We start from the raw sequence: 18,942 nt of genomic DNA on the forward strand, positions 1-18,942 counted from the left end.
TGCGACCACTTGCATGAACCTCACAGGCATTATACTGGGTAAAAGAAGCCTGTCTCAAAAGTTACATAAAGTATGATTCCATTTATATGATAGCCTCAAAAAGTCAAAACCAGGGTGGAGAAGAGATTAGTGGTTGCCAGAGTAAATGGATGGGTAGAAGCTGACCATAATAAAAGGACAGCACAAGTGAGATGAGGAGGGGGTGATTAGACTGTTTTGTATTTTGAACATGGTAATAGTTATACAAGAAACCCTGGTGGTGTAGTGGTTAAGTGCCCAGAGCTCAGCAGTTCGAATCCACCAGGCACTCCTTGAAAACTCTACAGGGCAGCTCTACTCTGTCCTATAAGGTTGCTATAAGTCAGAATCGACTCGAGGACAGTGGGTTTTAATAGTTACACAAATCTATACATGTGTTGAAATTCTTAACAGAAAACAGTCAATTATCTATCTCTGAATTTCCTTTTTGTAAGGGAGAAATAAGACTCTTAATTGCTTTTTAAAAAAATTAAGTTGGATGACTGCCTAACACCGTGCACAATGGTGAACTGCAGAAGAATTAAAAACTTAAACATGAAAGATAAAACAATCAGAAGGAAATAAAATGGGATATATTTGAATCTTCGTGATTGGAAAGGACTTCTTAAACAAAAGTCTAAAGGCATAAGCCAAGTTTAAGGCAGAAAATGTATTAATGTGATTCTGTAAAAATTAAGTCTTTGTTCAACAAAGGACAGCACAGACTAAATTAGGGAAAATATTTACGATGTCTTCAACTGGTGAAGTTTATCTAGACTATAGAAAAAAAAACAAAAAACAAACCCATTGCTGATGAGTTGAATCCAACTCATAGCCAGACTACGCCAAGAACTGCTAAAAATAAAGAAGAAAAGTGGACAAAAGGTATGAATAGGCAATTCATGGGAGAAATAAAAATGGCTAACATGAATTTATAAAGAAATGTTCAACCTCACTAGTATTCAGAGAAATGCAAATTAAAGGGAGACACCATTTTACACCCATCAGATTGGCATAAATTAGAAAATATGATAATCTTAGGTGTTGGCTAGTTCATGGGGAAGTCAGGCACTTCTGTTCATAGCTTGTTGGAGTGTAGATTATTAAAGCTTCTTTGGAGCAATCAGTAGTTATTAATATGTGCGTAATTTTTAACCATCATTTTACACACATATACACACACACACCTATATACATATATAGGTGTGTGTGTGTTTATGTATGTGTGTGTGTTTATGTATGTGTGTGTATATTTGTATATATGTGTGTATATATGTATATATGATAGACATATATAAAGGAATATGTACATGAATGCTCACTGCAGCATTTTCTGTGTGGTTGGAAATTAAAGGTAAACTATATGTTCATCTATACTAGAATAAATAAAATATGATAGATTCATATTCAGCGTTAGAAACACTAAACTAGCGCATATAACAACGTGGATATATCTTTAAAAACATCAGGAAAAACTTGTGAAAAGGAGTTAAAACGTAAGGAACAGGATAAGAGCTATAGCACACACCTTCTGCTAAATAAAAGAGTGGCTCGTAAAACAAAGAATATCACCCATGAGTAATCAGCTCCTTTAAAAAATCATCTGTATGAGGCCAAATGGTCAAAAATTACTCTTCAGCAAAGATAAGAAGGTAAGCGGGCAGGGAAACTAGACTACTGGAGATGGAACAACCAGAACAGAATGAATGAGAATGATGGCACACTGTGAAAATGTAACCAATATCGCTGAATAATTTGTGTATAAAAATTATTGAATGGGACCCTAATTTGCTGTGTAAACTTTCACCTTAAACATGATAAAATATTATTTAAAAAAAAAAAGAGCTATAACGCAGTACCAGTGATGTGAATTTAAAACAGTTGCATACATGAAGCAATGTCATGTGTTTTACGAGGATACATATCCATCCAAACACATATTAAACACATTAGATAGAGTAGGTGGCTATGAGAGAGTGGAAGGGCATGAAAGTGGGGACTGGAAATAAAAGTCAAAGAAATTAAGACAGAATAAAACAAGAGAAATCTTGCATAGACCAGTGGTGACACTGTGTAATGAACGGAGCAGTAGAATTACTCTTCACCTGAGAAATTTTTAGAAAATATCTGTTTTTTTATGCAGAGCCTCTACCTATGATCAAGACACTGTGCTGGTGTAGAAGCGTGCATGCTACTTAGGGAAACAAGACACAAATTCAAGGTAAAACCATTGCGGATCCAAGACCAGATCTCTTCCCAGAACTACCGTAACGCGTATCTATATGCCTATTCAATCATCTCAAACTTAATATGTCAAACTGAACTCTTGATTCCCAGGCCAAAACCCCTGGAGTCAACTTCACCTCCTGATTTCTCTGTCAGCTATACCTGAGAAGTAGATCCAAACACTTTTTATTTTTTCGGTTTCAACAGATTTATACCTGTGGTTTAAATGAGTTGATACATATTAAGGGGTTCGAATAGTGCTGGACAATAGTAAATTGCACTCAGTAAGTATTAATTTTAAGAAAGTACTTTCCCCTATAGTTCTTTTTTTATGAGGTTATTTTTTTTTTATGGTGCTTTAAGTGAAAGTTTACATATCAATTCAGTCTCTCACATAAAAAGTAATATACACCTTGCTACATACTACCAATTACTCTCCTCATAATGAAACAGCCCACTCTCTCCCTCCACTCTCTCTTTTCCTGTCCATTACACCAGCTTTTAACCCCCTCCACCCTCTCATCTCCCCTCCAGGCAGGAGATGCCAACATAGTCTCCACCTGATCCAAGAAGCTCACTCCTCACAAGCATCCCACTCCAACCCATTGTCCAGTCCAATCCATGTCTGAAGAGTTGGCTTTGGGAATGGTTCCTGTCCTGGGCCAGCAGAAGGTCTGGGGGCCATGACCACCGGGGTCCTTTCGACTCAGTCAGACCATTAAGTCTGGTCTTTTTATGAGAATTTGGGATCTGCAACCCACTGCTGTCCTGCTCCCTCAGGGGTTCTCTGTTGTGTTCCCTGTCAGGGCAGTCATTGGTTGTAGCTGGGGACCGTCTAGTTCTTCTGGTCTCAGGATGATGTAGTCTCTGATTCATGTGGCCCTTTCTGTCTCTTGGGCTCGTAATTACCTTATGTCCTTGGTGTTCTTCATTCTCCTTTGATCCAGGTGGGTTGAGACCAATTGATGCATTTTAGATGGCTGCTTGCTAGCGTTTAAGACCCCAGATGCCACTCTTCAAAGTGGGTTGCAGAATGTTTTGTTAATAGATTTTATTATGCCAATTGACTTAGATGTCCCCTGAACATGGTCCGAAAACCCCTGCCCCTGCTACACTGACCTTCGAAGCATTCAGTTTATTCAGGAAACTGCTTTGGTTTAGTCCAGTTGTGCTGACCTCCCCCGTATTGTGTGTCATCTTTCATTTCACCTAAACTAGTTCTTATCTACCATCTAATTCGTGAATACCCCTCTCCCACCCTCCCTCCTTCCCTCCTCTCATAACCACAAAAGAATGTTTTCTTCTCAGTTTAAACTATTTCTCAAGTTCTTATAATAGTGGTCTTATACAATATTTGTCCTTTTGAAACTAATTTCACTCAGCATAATACCTTCTAGGTTCCTCCATGTTACGAAATGTTTCACAGATTCCTCACCGCTCTTTGTCGATGCATAGTATTCCACTGTGTGAATATAACATAATTTATTTATCCATTCATCCATTGATAGGCGCCTTGGTTGCTTCCACCTTTTTGCTATTGTAAACAGTGCTGCAATAAACATGGCTGTGCATATATCTGTGTAAAGGCTCTTATTTCTCTAGGATGTATTCCGAGGAGCGGGATTGCTGGATCATAAGGTAGTTCTATTTCTAGCTTTTTAAGGAAGAGCCAAATCGATTTCCAAAGTGGTTGTACCATTTGACATTCCCACCAGCAGTGTGGAAGTGTTCCAGTCTCTCCACAGCCTCTCCAACATTTATTATTTTGTGTTCATTGGATTAATAGATGAAATCTCATTGTAGTTTTGATCTGCATTTCTCTAACGGCTAATGATCGTGAACGTTTCCTCATATATCTGTTAGCTACCTGAATGTCTTCTTTAGTGAAGTGTCTATTCGTATCTTTTCCCCATTTTTTAATTGGGTTATTTGTCTTTTTGTAGTTGAGTTTTTGCAGAATCATGTAGATTTTAGAGATAAGATACTGATCGGAAATGTCACAGCTAAAAACTTTTTCCCAGTCTGTAAGTCTTTTTTACTCTTCTGGTGAAGTCTTTGGATGAGCATAGGTGTTTGATTTTTAGGAACTCCCAGTTATCTAGTTTTTCTTCTACATTCTTTATAATGTTTTGTATACTGTTTATGCCATATATTAGGGCTCCTAAAGTTGTCCCTATTTTTTCTTCCATGATCTTTATCATTTTAGATTTTATATTTAGGTCTTTGATCCATATTGAGCTCGTTTTTGTGCATGGGGTGAGGTATGGGTCTTGTTTCATTTTTTGCAGATGGATATCCAGTTATGCCAGCACCATTTGTTAAAAAGACTGTCTTTTCCCCATTTAACTGTTTTGGGGCCTTAGTCAAATATCAGCTGCTCATATGTGGGTGGATTTATGTCTGGATTCTCAATTCTGTTCCATTGGTCTAGGTATCTGTTGTTGTACCAGTACCAGGCTGTTTTGACTACTGTGGGGGTAAAATAGGTTCTAAAATCAGGTAAAGTAAGGCCTCCCACTTTGTTCTTCTTTTTCAGTAATGCCTTATTTATCTGGAGCCTCATTCCCTTCCATATGAAGTTGGTGATTTCTTTCTCCATCTCATTAAAGAACGTCGTCGGGATTTGGATCAGAATTGCATTTTTACTTTTGGTAGAATACACATTTTTATAATGTTAAGTCTTCCTATCCATGAGCAAGGTGTGTTTTTGTAAGTCTCGTTTGGTTTCTTGCAGAAGTGTACTTTAATCTTCTTTGTATAAGTCTTTTACATCTCTGGTAAGATTCATTCCTAAGTATTTTATCTTCTTGGGGGCTACTGTAAATGGCATTGATTTGATGATTTCCTCTTTGATGTTCTTTTTGTTGGTGTAGAGGAATGCAACTGAGTTTTGTATGTTTATCTTGTATCCCGATACTCTGCTTAACTCTTCTATTAGTTTCAGTAGTTTTCTGGAGGATTCCTTAGGGATTTCTGTGTATAAGATCATGTCATCTACAAATAGAGATACTTTGACCTCTTCCTTGCCAATCTGGATGCCCTTTATTTCTTTATCTAGCCTAATTGCTCTGGGTAGGACCTCCAAAAGAATGTTGAATAAGAGCGGTGATAAAGGGCGTCCTTGTCTGGTTCCCGATCTCACTGGGAATGCTTTCAGGCTCTGTTCCATTTAGGGTGATGTTGGCTGTTGGCTTTGTATAAATGCCCTTTATTATGTTGAGGAATTTTCCTTCTATTCCTATTTTGCTGAGGGTTTTTCTCATGAATGTGTGTTGAACTTTGTCAAATGCCCTCTCTGCATCAATTGATAAAATCATGTGATTCTTGTCTTTTGTTTTATTTCTGTGGTGGATTACATTAATTGTTTCTCTAATGATGAACCATCCCTGCATACCTGATATGAATCCCACTTGGTCATGGTGAATTATTTTTTTGATATGTTGTTGAATTCTATTGGCTACAATTTTTCTTTTCTTGTGGTGTCTTTACGTGGTTTTCGTATCAGGGATATGGTGGCTTCGTAGAATGAGTTTGGTAATATTCCATCTTTTTCTATGCTCTGAAATACCTTTAGTAGTAGCGGTGTTAACTCTTCTCTGAAAGATTGGTAGAACTCTGCAGTGAAGCTGTCCTGACCAAGGCTTTTTTTTTTGTTGGGAGTTTTTTGATTACCTTTTCAATCTCTTCTTTTGTTATGGGTCTATTTAGTTGTTCTACCTCTGTTTGTGTTAGTTTAGGTAGGTAGTGTGTTTCTAGGAATTCATCCACTTCTAGGTTTTCAAATTTGTTACAGAACAATTTGATTCTTTTAATTTCAGTTGGGTCTGTTGTAATAGCGCCCATCTCATTTCTTATTTGGGTTATTTGCTTCCTCTCCTGTTTTTCTTTTGTCAGTTTGGCCAGCGGTTTGTCAATTTTTTTAAAAAACCAACTTTTGGTCTTGTTAATTCCTTGAATTGTTTTTCTGTTTTTTTTTTTTCATTTAGTTCAGCTCTAATTTTTATTATTTGTTTTCTTCTGGTGCCTGTGGGTTTCTTTTGTTGCTCTCTTTCTATTTGTTCAAGTTGTAGAGATAATTCTTTCATTTTGGCCCTTTCTTCTTTTTGGATGTGTGCATTTATTGATATAACTTGGCCTCTGAGCACGCTTTTGCTGTGTCCCAAAGGTTCTGATAGGAAGTGTTTTCATTCTCATTGGATTCTCTGAATTTCTTTATTCCATCCTTAATGTCTTCTATAATCCAGTCTTTTTTGGGCAGGGTATTCAGTTTCCAAGTGTTTGATTTCTTTTCCTATTATTGATTTCTACTTTTATGGCCTTATGGTCATAGAAGATGCTTTGTAATATTTCAATGTTTTGGATTCTGCTAAGGCTTGCTTTATGACCTAATATGTGGTCTATTCTAGAGAACGTTCCATGTGCACTAGAAAAGAAAGTATAGTTGGTTGCTGTTGGGTGGAGTGTTCTGTATATGTCTACAAGGTCAAGTTGGTTGATGTGGCATTCAGATCTTCCATGTCTTTATTCAGCTTCTTTCTGGATGTCCTGTCCTTCACCGAAACTGGTGTGTTGAAGTCTCCTACTATTGTTGTGGAGCTGTCTATCTCACTTTTCAATGCTGATGGAGTTCATTTTATGTATCTTGCAGCCCTGTCATTGGGTGCATAAATATTTAATATGGTTATATCTTCTTGGTGTATTGTCCCTTTAATCATTATACGGTGTCCTTATCCTTTGTGGTGGACTTAACTCTGAAGTCTATTTTGTCTGAAATTAATATTGCCACTCCTGCTCTTTTTTGATTGTTGTTTGGTTGATGTATTTTTTTCCATTCTTTGAGTTTTAGTTTGTGTCTCTAAGTCTAAGGTGTGTCTCTTGTAGGCAGCATATAGACGGATCTTGTTTTTTAATCCATTCTGCCACTCTCTGTCTATTGGTGCATTTAGCCCATTTACATTCAGGGAAATTATGGATAGGTATGAATTTTTTTTATGAATTTAGTGCTATCATTTTGATGTCTTTTTGTGTGTGTTGACAGTTTCTTTTTCCCACTTAATTTTATGTGCTGATTATATAGTCTCCTTTCCTCATATTTGTTGTTGTTGATTTTGTTTCTTTTAAGTATGTATTTTTTTCTTGTATTTTATTTTGATGAGTAGGCTAGTTTGTCTCCTTTGTGGTTACCTCATTATTTACCCCTATTTTTCTAAATTTAAACCTAACTTTTATTTCTTTGTATTGCCGTATCTTCCTCTCCATATGGAAGGTGTATGATTACATTTCTTAATCCCTCTTTATTATTCTATTGTTGTCTTCTTTTATATAATAACATCGCTGTTACCCTGTTTTGAGCTTTATTATTATTATTATCTTGCTTTGTTTTTTTAGATTTCCCTGTCTGGGTTGACTTCTGGTTGCTCTGCCCAGTGTTCTAGTCTTGGGTTGATACCTGATATTATTGATTTTCTAACAAAAGAACTCTCTTTAGTATTTCTTGTAGTTTTGGTTTGGTTTTTATGAATTCCCTAAACTTGTGTTTATCTGGACATGTCTTAATTTCACCTTCATATTTAAGAGACAGTTTTGCTGGATATATGATTCTTGGCAGGCAATTTTTTTCCTTCAAATTTTTAAATATGTCATCCCATTGCCTTCTTTCCTGCACGGTTTCTGCTGAGTAGTCCAAGCTTATTCTTATTGGCTCTCTTTTGTAGGTGACTTTTTGTTTATCCCTCGCTGCTCTTAAAATTCTCTCTTTATCTTTGGTTTTGGCAAGTTTGATTATAATATATCTTCGTGACTTTCTTTTAAGATCTACCTTATGTGGAGTTCGATGAGTATCTTGGATAGATATCTTCTCATCTTTCACGATATCAGGCAACTTTTCTGCCAACAAATCTTCAACAATTCTCTCTGTATTTTCTGTTATCCCTCCCTGTTCTGGTACTCCAATCACTTGTAGGTTATTTCTTTTGATAGAGTCCCACATGATTCTTAAGGTTTCTTCATTTTTTTTTAATTCTTTTGTCTGATTTTTCTTCAAATATATTAATGCCAAGTGATTTATCCTCGAGTTCAGAAATTCTAGCTTCTACTTGCTCAATTCTGCTCCTCTGACTTTCTATTGAGTTGTCTACTTCTGTAATTTTATTGTTAATCTTCTGAATTTCTGATTCCTATCTGTCTATGGATTTTTCCAGCTTGTTAAACTTTTCCTTATGTTTCTGAATAATCTTTCCGATTTCTTCAGTTGCTTTATCTGTGTGTTCCTTGGCTTGTTCTGCGTATTGTCTCATTTCCTTCCTGATTTCTTGTAGGGTTCTGTATATTAAACTTTTGTATTCTGCATCTGGTAATTCCAGGAATGCACATTCATCTAGAAGGTCCCTGGATTCTTTGTTTTGAGAGCCTGTTGAGGTGATCGTGGTCTGTTTCTTTATGTGACTTGATATTGACTGTTGTCTCTGAGCCATCTATAAGTTATTGTATTAGTTTATGCTAGCTTATTGTGTTGTAACTTCTTGCTTTGTTTTGTTTTGGTATACCCCTATGGGTTGCTTGCGTGAGCTAGCTTGATTATTTTCACCTTTGGAGCTCTGACGTCCTGTCCCCAGATGTCTAGAGCTGTTATCAGGTATTTCAGTCTAGGAGTCCATTCAGTTTTCTTGTATGAATTCAGCTCGGGTGTCCAGGTAGCTGGTCATCAAGTGTGTGGTACAGGCTCTGTCCTACAGTCTTAGAGGGGCAGGGGTGATTGGCTCATATACTGGTATCTGATTGCAGCAGGGGGTCATGCTCTGAAGAAGGCAGGGGACTGAGAACTGACCCCCGAGTGTCTCTGAGGAAAGCGCATCCCTGTTCCCTAGATCATGCAGGTGGGTGGGTTCTGTAGATGGACCATGGTCACACAAAGGTTTTGGTTGTAAGGCCTGGGAGGTACCAGTTATCTTTGGACCCCTGTCATGGGTGGCTGGGTGACCTGACTGGAGATACCAGTCCTTATGTCCCTGATGTGGGTAGGTGAGGACCTTGTTTAATAGGCAAAGCAATGTCAAACATCAAACACCCACCTCTCCACCGCACAACTGAAATGGTTGGAATCTGCCAACAAGGGCCTATTCTCCCAAAATAGGCCCACACAAGTCCATGCAAAAGGGAAGTTGCTCAAAGCCCACGGACAGTTTATGCCTGGAAAGGAGCTGCTTCTGTCCTGAGCTCTCCCAGTTAGTGGAGCTAGCGTGTTATCTTTTCCCCCACATGCAAGTTTTTTCCTTCCCTTCCCCAAGGCCAGGAGGATGGCTCTAGGTGCTCCACAGTGCCTCTCTCAGGCCCAGGGAATTCAGCTGCTGAAGCCGGTTTCCGGTTGGGGGGGCATGTTAAAATATACTCAAGTACTTAGCTTTTGCCGTAAGCTCCATTCTCCTCAGGTTCTGGAGGTGTGAGCAGACTGTGTGGCTCGCTGCTTCTCCCTGAGGAAGCTGTGGCCAAATGCTAGTACCAGCCAGCCACCGCCCCAGCTCTGGGAATGGTGCCTGAGGACTCCCTGCAATTCAGGTCCTGTAACTCCTCTCTGCTTCTGAACAGTCTCTTCTTCCCCCTGCCCCTCAGTTCATTTTCTAAGCTTGCCTTTGAGGCTCAGGGCTCCCAGCTTGTCACCAATATACTCTTTTCACTTGGTTTTTCGGGTCTTTGTTGTAAAGAGGGTTCCCTGCCATCTATTCCACCATCCTGGCTCTGCCCCCATATTTCATTTAGAAATATAATGTCTTCACGCTCCATCCATATTGTAGCATGTATCAAGACTTCATTTCTCCTGCTGGCTGAGTAGTATTCCATTGTATGTATGTACCACATTTTATCCATTCATCTGTTGATGGGCATTAATTTTAAAAGAAACAAAACATTACGGTTAAAGGTAAAGCTCCTTTCCTTCCCATGCCCATCTCTTTCAGATTACTGTTAACCACTTTCCTGAGGTTGGTGTATACTCTTTCTATCTATATTTTATGTATTATTACATAAGCATAAAATTACATAAGCATGAGCATATCCATAAACAATATATAGCATGTGGTACTTTTTTTAACTGACATCATATTTCACATTTTTTCCACTCAAAATTATGTCTGAGCTTTTTCCACATTGACACACAGGTCTAGTTCTATGTTCAATCCTATGACTGTATAGTCATGACTTGATACCTTTTCCTACTGATGCACACTTGAATTCTTCTCAGCTTTTCACTATTACAAACAAAACTGCCATGACCACCCACATGGCTATCTCCTTGTGCATATGTGTGAGCATTTCTCTAACATGTATACGTAAAGTGTATAATATTCCTTGATTGCAAGGTATACTTTTCCAGTTGCTGACCTAGGTCCCAGGGATTAGGACATCTTCTGTTATTCTGCCTACCACGGACATTCATCCCAGTCCAGTCAAATGTGGCTAAGGGATGGAGTCAAACAGTTAGGAGTCCATCACTGTGAAATGGGAGGCAGTTAACAGGGTTGTTGAAAGCTAGATGGATGACCCAGAAGTTGTTCACTACATCTCTGACATGCGGAAAGGTACTGAGATGGGAGCAGACCTCTGACTAACCCTGGGTATTCTTATGTGTAACACAAACTGTTTTTCCTCTTATCTGACCCAGGAAGGACCAAGGACATGAAGGGACAAGGATGGAGAATAGGGTAAGGGTCTCTGGAAAAGATTAAGTCTTCTGCATCAGATTCCCTCATTCCTTTGTCAAACACTAAGAACAATGGATTGTCCACGATCAATTCACATTTATTGTCCTCCAGCCCTATGTGCAGTACAGTTTTAGATCATGTGTGGGGACATCTCTATCGTGGGCAGAGACTTTCCAGGACAGAATCCAAACACTTTTTATTTACTGCTATCACTCTCTAGTCCAAACCACCATCCCCTCTCACTCAGATTATTGCAATGGTCTCCGAGCTGTTGTCCTGATCATGTCATCCCTCTGCTCCAATTTCCAATAGTTTCTCATCATCTTCAGAATAAAACACAAAATCCTTACCATAGCCTGCAAGGTCCCACATGATCTGATCCTGGCCACCTTCCCAAACAACCAGTTGCCATCCAGTCAATTTCAACTCATGGTGACCGCGTGTTTGTCAGAGTAGAACTGTAATCCATAGGGTTTTGATGGCTGATTTTTCAGAAGTAGATCGACAGGCTTTCTTCTGAGGAGCCTCTGGCAGGACTCGAACTTCCAACCTTTCAGTTAGTAGCGAAGCGCATTAGTTATTTGTCCCTCCCAGGGACTCGTCTCCTATACTCTCCCCTCGCTTATCAGCCCTAGGCACCCAGGCCTCGTTCCTGTTCCTTGAAGCTGCCAACCACACATCTGCCTGTCTCAGGATCTTTGGACTTCCTATTCTCTCTGCCTAGAACATGCTTTCCCTAACTATCTGCATTCAGGTATCTGCTCAAGTGTCATCTTGTCATAGAGGCCTTGGCCACTTCTTTTCACTCACTATTCCTCTTACCCTACTTTATCTTTCTTCATAGCACTTGTCTCTACCTGATAGATTATATACTTTGCTTTTTAAATGTTCTGACCCTTTCTGACCAGACCACAAGTTCCCTGAGGGCAGGAACTATATCCCAAATGCCTTGAACAATGCCTAGAACACAGTAAAAGCCAGTAGCCATCGAAGCCAATTCCCACTCGTGGCAACCCCATGTGTGTCAGAGTAGTACTGTGCTCTGTAAGGTTTTCAATGATCAGCCTTTCGGAAGTAGATCACCAGGCCCATGTTCCAAGGCACCTCTAGGTGGATTTGAACCTCCAACCTTTCAGCTAGTGGCTGAGTCTGTTAACTGCACCACCCAGGAAGTCCTGGAACACAGTATGTATGCAATAAATATCTGTTGAATGAAGAAATGAGCAGGAAAAGGTAATCAACTTTATAAGGCTATACGTGATAAGCACAAATGCCAGAGGAGAAAACAAACACTTTCAACTGAATTGGGAGAGTTCCTTCATAGCCCAGACCGCCATGTAGTCCACTTGAGCAAGACACCCAGGGTTCCAGTTACCTGAACTGGTAAATAAAACAATAGTGATACTGGATGATCTCTGAGGATTCTTCAAGGTCAATTTTTCTTTTTTCAAATTTTTAACTCAAAATCTTTGTAACTTAAAATATTTTAATTGGAATATCTATTCATCTTTTGGAAAACCTGGTGGTATAGTAGTTAAGAGCTACAGCAGCTAACCAAAAGTCAGCAATTTGAATCCACCAGGCTCTCCTTGGAAACCCTGTAGGGCAGTTCTACTCTGTGCTATAGGGTCGCTGAGTCAGAATCAACTCGAGGGCAATGAGTTTTTTGGGGTATTCATCATTTACATTTTTACGATTATAAAGGTAATGCACATTCACTGTAAGATAGTCAAACAGCACACATACATAAAGTTTTTAAAAAATTAAAGACCTCTCTTGACCAGCCTGTTTCCATTCCCACTACTAGCTGCTCATTTGTTCAGTTTCCTTCTACACGTTCCTCTATGCATACAAATGTTTGTTTGGTAGTATGTACATATGTATGTGGAGTTCTTGGGTGGTACAAATGGTTAACGAGCTCCACTGCTAACTGAAAGGTTGATGTTTCAAGTCTACCAGAGACACCTCAGAAGAAAAGCCTGGCAATCTACTTCCAAAAAACCAGCCATTGAAAACTGTGTGGAGTACAGTTCTACTCTGACACACAGAGGGTTGCCATGAGTCAGAATCGACTTGATGGCAACTGGTGGTATGTATGTATATATGCTTGGATGGGTACATAAATACAGCTTTCTTTCTCAAAAATGAGATCACACTGTACGAATTGTTCTACATATTGTCTTTTGCACTTGTCAATATACCTAGGACATCCTTCAGTGTCAGAACAAATAAATCTACCCCATTCATTTAAGTGACTGCATAGTATTCCATAGAGGTGCCATAATTTATTGACTGCCCCTACCAACAGCCACTTATTCTCCAATTTTTCATGGAGACAAATAGACCTCGTTTTACATCCTGGCTCTGCTGCTTACTAGTTATTTGCCCTCAGACAGGTGACTTACTACCTGTGAGCCTTAGTCCCTCCCTTATGAAACAGGAATAATTGTATCTACTTGGTGTGGTTGTTGTGATAGTGTTTGCACACTGCTGAGCACAGTGGCCAGCACACAGTACAAGCCAGCAAGCAGTGATTGTGCTTATGAGAAGCTTGCTGGGGACCGGCTCATGGGACTGAGAGCCCCACTGGGCAGATGTCTTGTTCACCACTGAACCCTCCCTCCCCCCCCACCAGCACCTGGGACACATAGTACACAGTTTGGGACTTTTTTTTAATACACTATATTTTTTGGAGAAGTTTTAAGCTTATAGAAAAATGGTACAGAAAGTACAGAGAGTTCCCATACAGCCCCTCTCCCCTGCATACAGTTTCTATTATTAACATCTTGTATTCCCGTGATACATTTGTTAAAACTGCCGAACCAATACTGGTATCTTATTATTAACAAAGGCCCACAGTTTACACCAGGGTTCTGTTCTTTGTGCTGTCCATTCCTATTGGTTTTGACAAATGCGTAATGTCATGTGTCCGCAGTGACAGTATCCTATAGAACAGTTTCATTGCCCTAAAAATGTTCTATGGTCCTCCTACTCATCCCTCTCCCTCTCTCCCTAAACCCCTGGAAGCCACTGATCTTCTCACTGTTGCTATAGTTTTGCCTTTTCCAGAATTTCGTGTAGTTGGAATCACTCAGTGTGTAGCCTTTTCAGGCTGGCTTCTTTCACTTAGCAATATGCATTTGTTTCCTTTTCATATTCTTTTCGTAGCTTGATAGTTCATTTCTTTTTATGACTGAATACTCTCCACTGTATGGATGTACCACAGTTTGTTTATCCATTCAGCTATTTTGAGGACACCATGGTTGCTTCCAGTTTGGGGCGATTATGAATAAAGCTGCTATAAAAATCTGTGTGTGGGTTTTTGTGTGGACATAAGTGTTTAACTCTTTGGGGTAAACACCTAAGAGTGTGATTGTTAGGTCGTATGGGTCGTATGGCAACTAACAACAATGATGAGCCTGTGCCTAGCTTCACAAAGAACCGCCAGACTGTCTTCCAAATCAGCTGTACCATTTTGTATTCTGTGACTGTTTCTTGAATGAATGTGGTTTCTACATCAGCAGTATCAGGAGTTATTTATCATCTACAACATCTAATGACCTAATCAGGTTGCCAGTCACTGCGTATGTATTTATTCAGCATCATTTGTAAGTTACTGCTTTTCATGCAGGATGGTGAAAATGCATACTTTATGTAATGACCAGAGATAATGGGACACCCTCCCCACACAATAAAATAAAGTAAAATTAAATTTTTAAAAAACCTTAAAGACAGACTAACTTCATATGCATAGGATGGCCTGTTTTTGCCAAGTAGGAAAAACAATCATTGAAGTCACAACTGTTCAACCCTGAGCAAGTCAAAAAGTCACTTTCCACTTGGCTTACTCATCCACCAAGTAAGGATCACACCACTTGCCCATCTGCTGTACACATGTAAACCATAGTGTACAATATAAAATATAAAGAATTAAGTTAGACAGTGTATAAAGAACTAAGTTAGACACTGTGCAAGCTCCTTGAAAAGAATGAAATTATGCGACTGATAAGTATTTCATAGATGCAGTTGTTGTTATTATTACTTCAATCAGTGATCTGCGTTGAGGGAGGGCGGGCAGTGTGCAACAGAGTCTGTTCTTCAGGGACAGAGTCTTTCCTGTGTTCTGGCCAAGCTGGTGCTGTCTGCTAATTGCCTGTGGGGGACGGAGGTGCCCCCTAAGCTCTGAAGAATTAGCCTGAGTCAGCCAGGCTTCACATGGCCCACCAGCGCTCCTCACAGGGCCAGCACCAGCCCCAGCATTAAAAGCCTGTGGCCCCAGCTCATGAGTAGGGGAAACAACCCCAGGAGTACAGCCTCCTTTCTCCCTGGCCCACCAAGCACCAGGACAGTGGACTGATTGAGGAGGGAACCTTGAAGCCAAAGGTGTATTTCCACAAAAAATTTGTCGACTTTTATTACTGAAGAATCCAAGGAGAGAGGCAAAGAGGGAAGGAAGACGGGAAAAGGAGAGAGAAAGGGGAGAGTGTTCAATGGCCTTTAAAGGCACTGGTTCAGGAGTCTTCCTTCAGGTGGTGATGGTACCAGAGACAGGCAGGAAAAATAGTTCAACTGCAAAGAGGAGTTTTAAAACAAAAGCATAACTCTAACAAAAGTCATCTCAAGAGTATGATCTCATTTATATGAAGTAAGCAAATACAGAGAAACCAAAAATTATTAGTGCTTACCAGAAGTGGGAGGGAGGGAGAGGGGAAGTGTTTGCTCAGGGGGCATTGGGTCTATGTGAATGTGGTGGAATAATTTGTACAGGAGGATGAGAAAGTTAGCACAATTTGAAGAATGTAATCAATGCCACTGAATTGTACATGGGAAGGTTGCTGAATTGGAGTGTTTTGTTTTGTATGTTTTCACCACACACACACACATAAAAAATCTTTACGTTTGCTGACCCGCTGACCACCATCTTAGAGTGTAAGCTTTGTGGCCCAGAAATGCATCTCACTTCAGTCTGAATAAAATTTGGGAGGTAGTCAAGAAAAACAAACAAAAATGGCCCAGAAGAAAGGCTAGAGAATTCTTAAGGTAAAAGGAATACTTTTGTGTGCACAGCCTGTCCTGGAAAAGGAATCCTCAGACAGAATGGGACCATGAAGGCTTAAGCACAGCGCAGTGTCTGCAGACAGACACATCCCTGAGGCATCCCTTCTTCTCTTGCCAAAAAATGTACCTGGATTTTATCATCCCGAGAGCTCAAAATGTCCAATCATGACCTCTTCTGCTTTTAAGTCTGTTTTTGTTTTTCATAGCCAAGGGCACCTGTTCAGCAAGCCCTCATGTTTAAAATCCCATAATAGTGAAGACATTAACTGAAAAACAAAATTAAAAAACCTCCCTTTAACCATTTCTTTTTAGACAAGCCTAATGCCTCCATCATTCTCCAAAGGATCTGTTTTGTCCTGCTCCCTCTTCCTAAAAATCTGCACAGTCTCCGTATCCTTTTTATTATTATTATTATCATTGGGCTTTATGCACACATTGTTATGTGACTCTAGTTGCTATCCCTATAATGTGACCACACATTCCTCCTTTCCACCCCAGATTTCCTGTGTCCATTCAGCCAGCTCCTATCCCTTTCTGCCTTCTCATCTCGCCTCCGGACAGGAGCTGCCCATTTAGTCTTGTATATCTACTTGAGCTAAGAAGCACAGTCTTCATGAGTACTATTTTATGTCTTATAGTCCAGTCTATTCTTTGTCTGAAGAATTGGCTTCGAGAAAGTTTCTGGGTTAACAGACAGTTCGGTGGCCGTGTCTTCTGGGGTTCCTCCAGTCTTAGTCAGAATGTTAAGTCTGTCTTTTTACTAGAATTTGAGCTCTGCACCCCACTTTTCTCCTGCTCCTTCAGGGACTCTCTGTTGTGTCCCCTGTGAGGGTGGTCATGGGTGGTAGCCGGACACCATCTAGTCCTTCTGCTCTCAGGCTGATGGAGTTTCTGGTTTATGTGGCCCCTTTTTTTTGTCTCTTAGGCTAATATTTCCCTTGTGTTTTTGGTGTTCTTCATTCTCCTTTGCTCCAGGTGGAACACCTTAGATGGCTGCTCACTAGCTTTTAAGACACCAGATGCCACTCACCAAAATGGAATGCAGAACATTTTCTTAATAAACTTTGTTATGCCAAATTGACCTAGATGTCCCCTGAAACCATGGCTTCCAGACCTCCACCCCTGCTATACTGTCCCTTGAAGTGTTTAGTTGTATCCAGGAAACTTCTTAGCTTTTAGTTTAGTACAGAGGTGCTGACTTCCCCTGTATTGTTTGTTTCCTTCCCTTCACCTAAGATAATGCTTGTCTACTATCTAGTTAGTGAATTCCACTCTCCCTCCCTCCCCATTCTCATAACCATCAAAGAATGTTTTCTTCTGTGTTTAAACATTTTCTTGAGTTCCTATAATAGTGGTCTCATACAATATTTGTCCTTTTGTGACTGACTAATCTCACTCAGCATAATGCTTTCCAGATTCATCCATGTTGTGAGACGTTTCTTGGATTCATCATTTTTCTTTATCGTTACACAGTATTCCATTGTGTGAATATACCATAATTTGTTTATCGTCCATCCATTGATGGACACCTAGATTGTTTCCATCTTTTTGCTTTTGTGAACAGTGCTGCAATGAATCTCGGTATGCACATACCTATTCATGTGACAGCTCTTATTTCTCTAGGATATATTCCATAAAGTGGAATTGCTGGTCCACATCCTTTAAAAAATATTATTTATTTTATTTTTTGTTGTTGAGAATATACACAGCAGAACATACACCAATTCAACAATTTCTACATGTACACTGATTATATTCTTCAAGTTGTGCATCATTCTCACCCTCCTATTCTGAATTGTTCCTCCCCCATTAGCGTAAACTCATTACCCCCTAAGTTTCCTATCTAATCTTTTGAGTTACCGTTGTCAATTTTCTCCCATGTAGATAGCTCTTTAAAAGAGCACGATGCTCAAGGCAGCCATTCTTTTGTAGTTAAGCTAAACTACTGTTTGGTTTTAAGACTTCAGGGGATATTTTGGTGCAAGGCTTAAAAATTATCTTGCATCTTCATATCCTTTTTAAAGAGTAAGGCAAGTCAGCAAGACCTTCCAACATGGAGCTGCTACAGCAGCCCACAGCAGAAAACTTATTTCATGGCCCTTACAGAGAGCCTCCCTTTGTCTGTTTTTTCCTGTGGGGACACCCATTGCAGATTGCCTTCAACTGGTGGATAGATGTAACCTTGAGATCTATTCCTGGAATATCTATGCTTGTCTAGCCTTTCCCATTCTGAATTTGTAGTGTTGAATCTTTGTACTAAAATTGTATATTAATTTAATGTAGTGCTATGCTTTCAGTCTTTTTTATATTTTGTAAGCTCCTATGCAACCTGGTCTGCATCACAGTTGTGTCCTTTCACCTCACTTATTCAATCTGTATGCTGAACAAATAATCTGAGAAGCTGGTCTGTATGAAGAAGAATGTGGCATCAGGATCAGAGGAAGACTCATTAATAACCTGCAATAGGCAGATGACACAACCTTGCTTGCTGAAAGTAAAGAGGACTTAAGGCACTTACTGATGAAGATCAAAGACCACAGCCTTCAGTATGGATTACACCTCAACATAAAGAAAACAAAAATTCTCAGGAATGGACCAGTAAGCAACATCATGATAAACGGAGAAAAGACTGAGGTTGTCAAGGATTTCATTTTCAGTCGCCTCATATATGCTGTCATGGATTGAGTTGTGTCCCCCAAAAATGTGTGTCAACTTGGCTAGGCCATGATTCCCAGTATTGTGTGGTTGTCGTCCATTTTGTGATCGGATGTAATATTCCTTTGTGTTGTAAATCTTAACCTCTATGTTGTTAATGAGTCAGATATAGAGGTAGTTACGTTAATGAGGCAGGACACAATCTATAGGATTAATTTGTATCTTCGGTCCATCTCTTTTGAGGTAGAAAAGAGAAAAACAAAGAGAGAGGACAGGGACCTCATTACCT

At 39.7% G+C, this 18,942-nt stretch overlaps 1 protein-coding gene across 2 annotated transcripts in view; it reads left to right on the plus strand.

The window, feature by feature from the left end:
- Positions 1–18,942, plus strand: part of ZNF75A (zinc finger protein 75a) — a 57,045-nt gene that overhangs the window by 30,679 nt on the left and 7,424 nt on the right. For both annotated transcript variants that reach the window (XM_049903517.1, XM_049903516.1), the window contains exon 7: positions 2,162–2,239. In XM_049903517.1, coding sequence (XP_049759474.1) covers positions 2,162–2,217 — 56 coding nt within the window. In that variant the 3' untranslated portion in view covers positions 2,218–2,239. The remainder of the gene's footprint in view (positions 1–2,161; positions 2,240–18,942) is intronic.

This window comes from Elephas maximus, chromosome 12 (assembly GCF_024166365.1).
Source record: "Elephas maximus indicus isolate mEleMax1 chromosome 12, mEleMax1 primary haplotype, whole genome shotgun sequence".
Lineage (NCBI taxonomy): Eukaryota > Metazoa > Chordata > Mammalia > Proboscidea > Elephantidae > Elephas > Elephas maximus.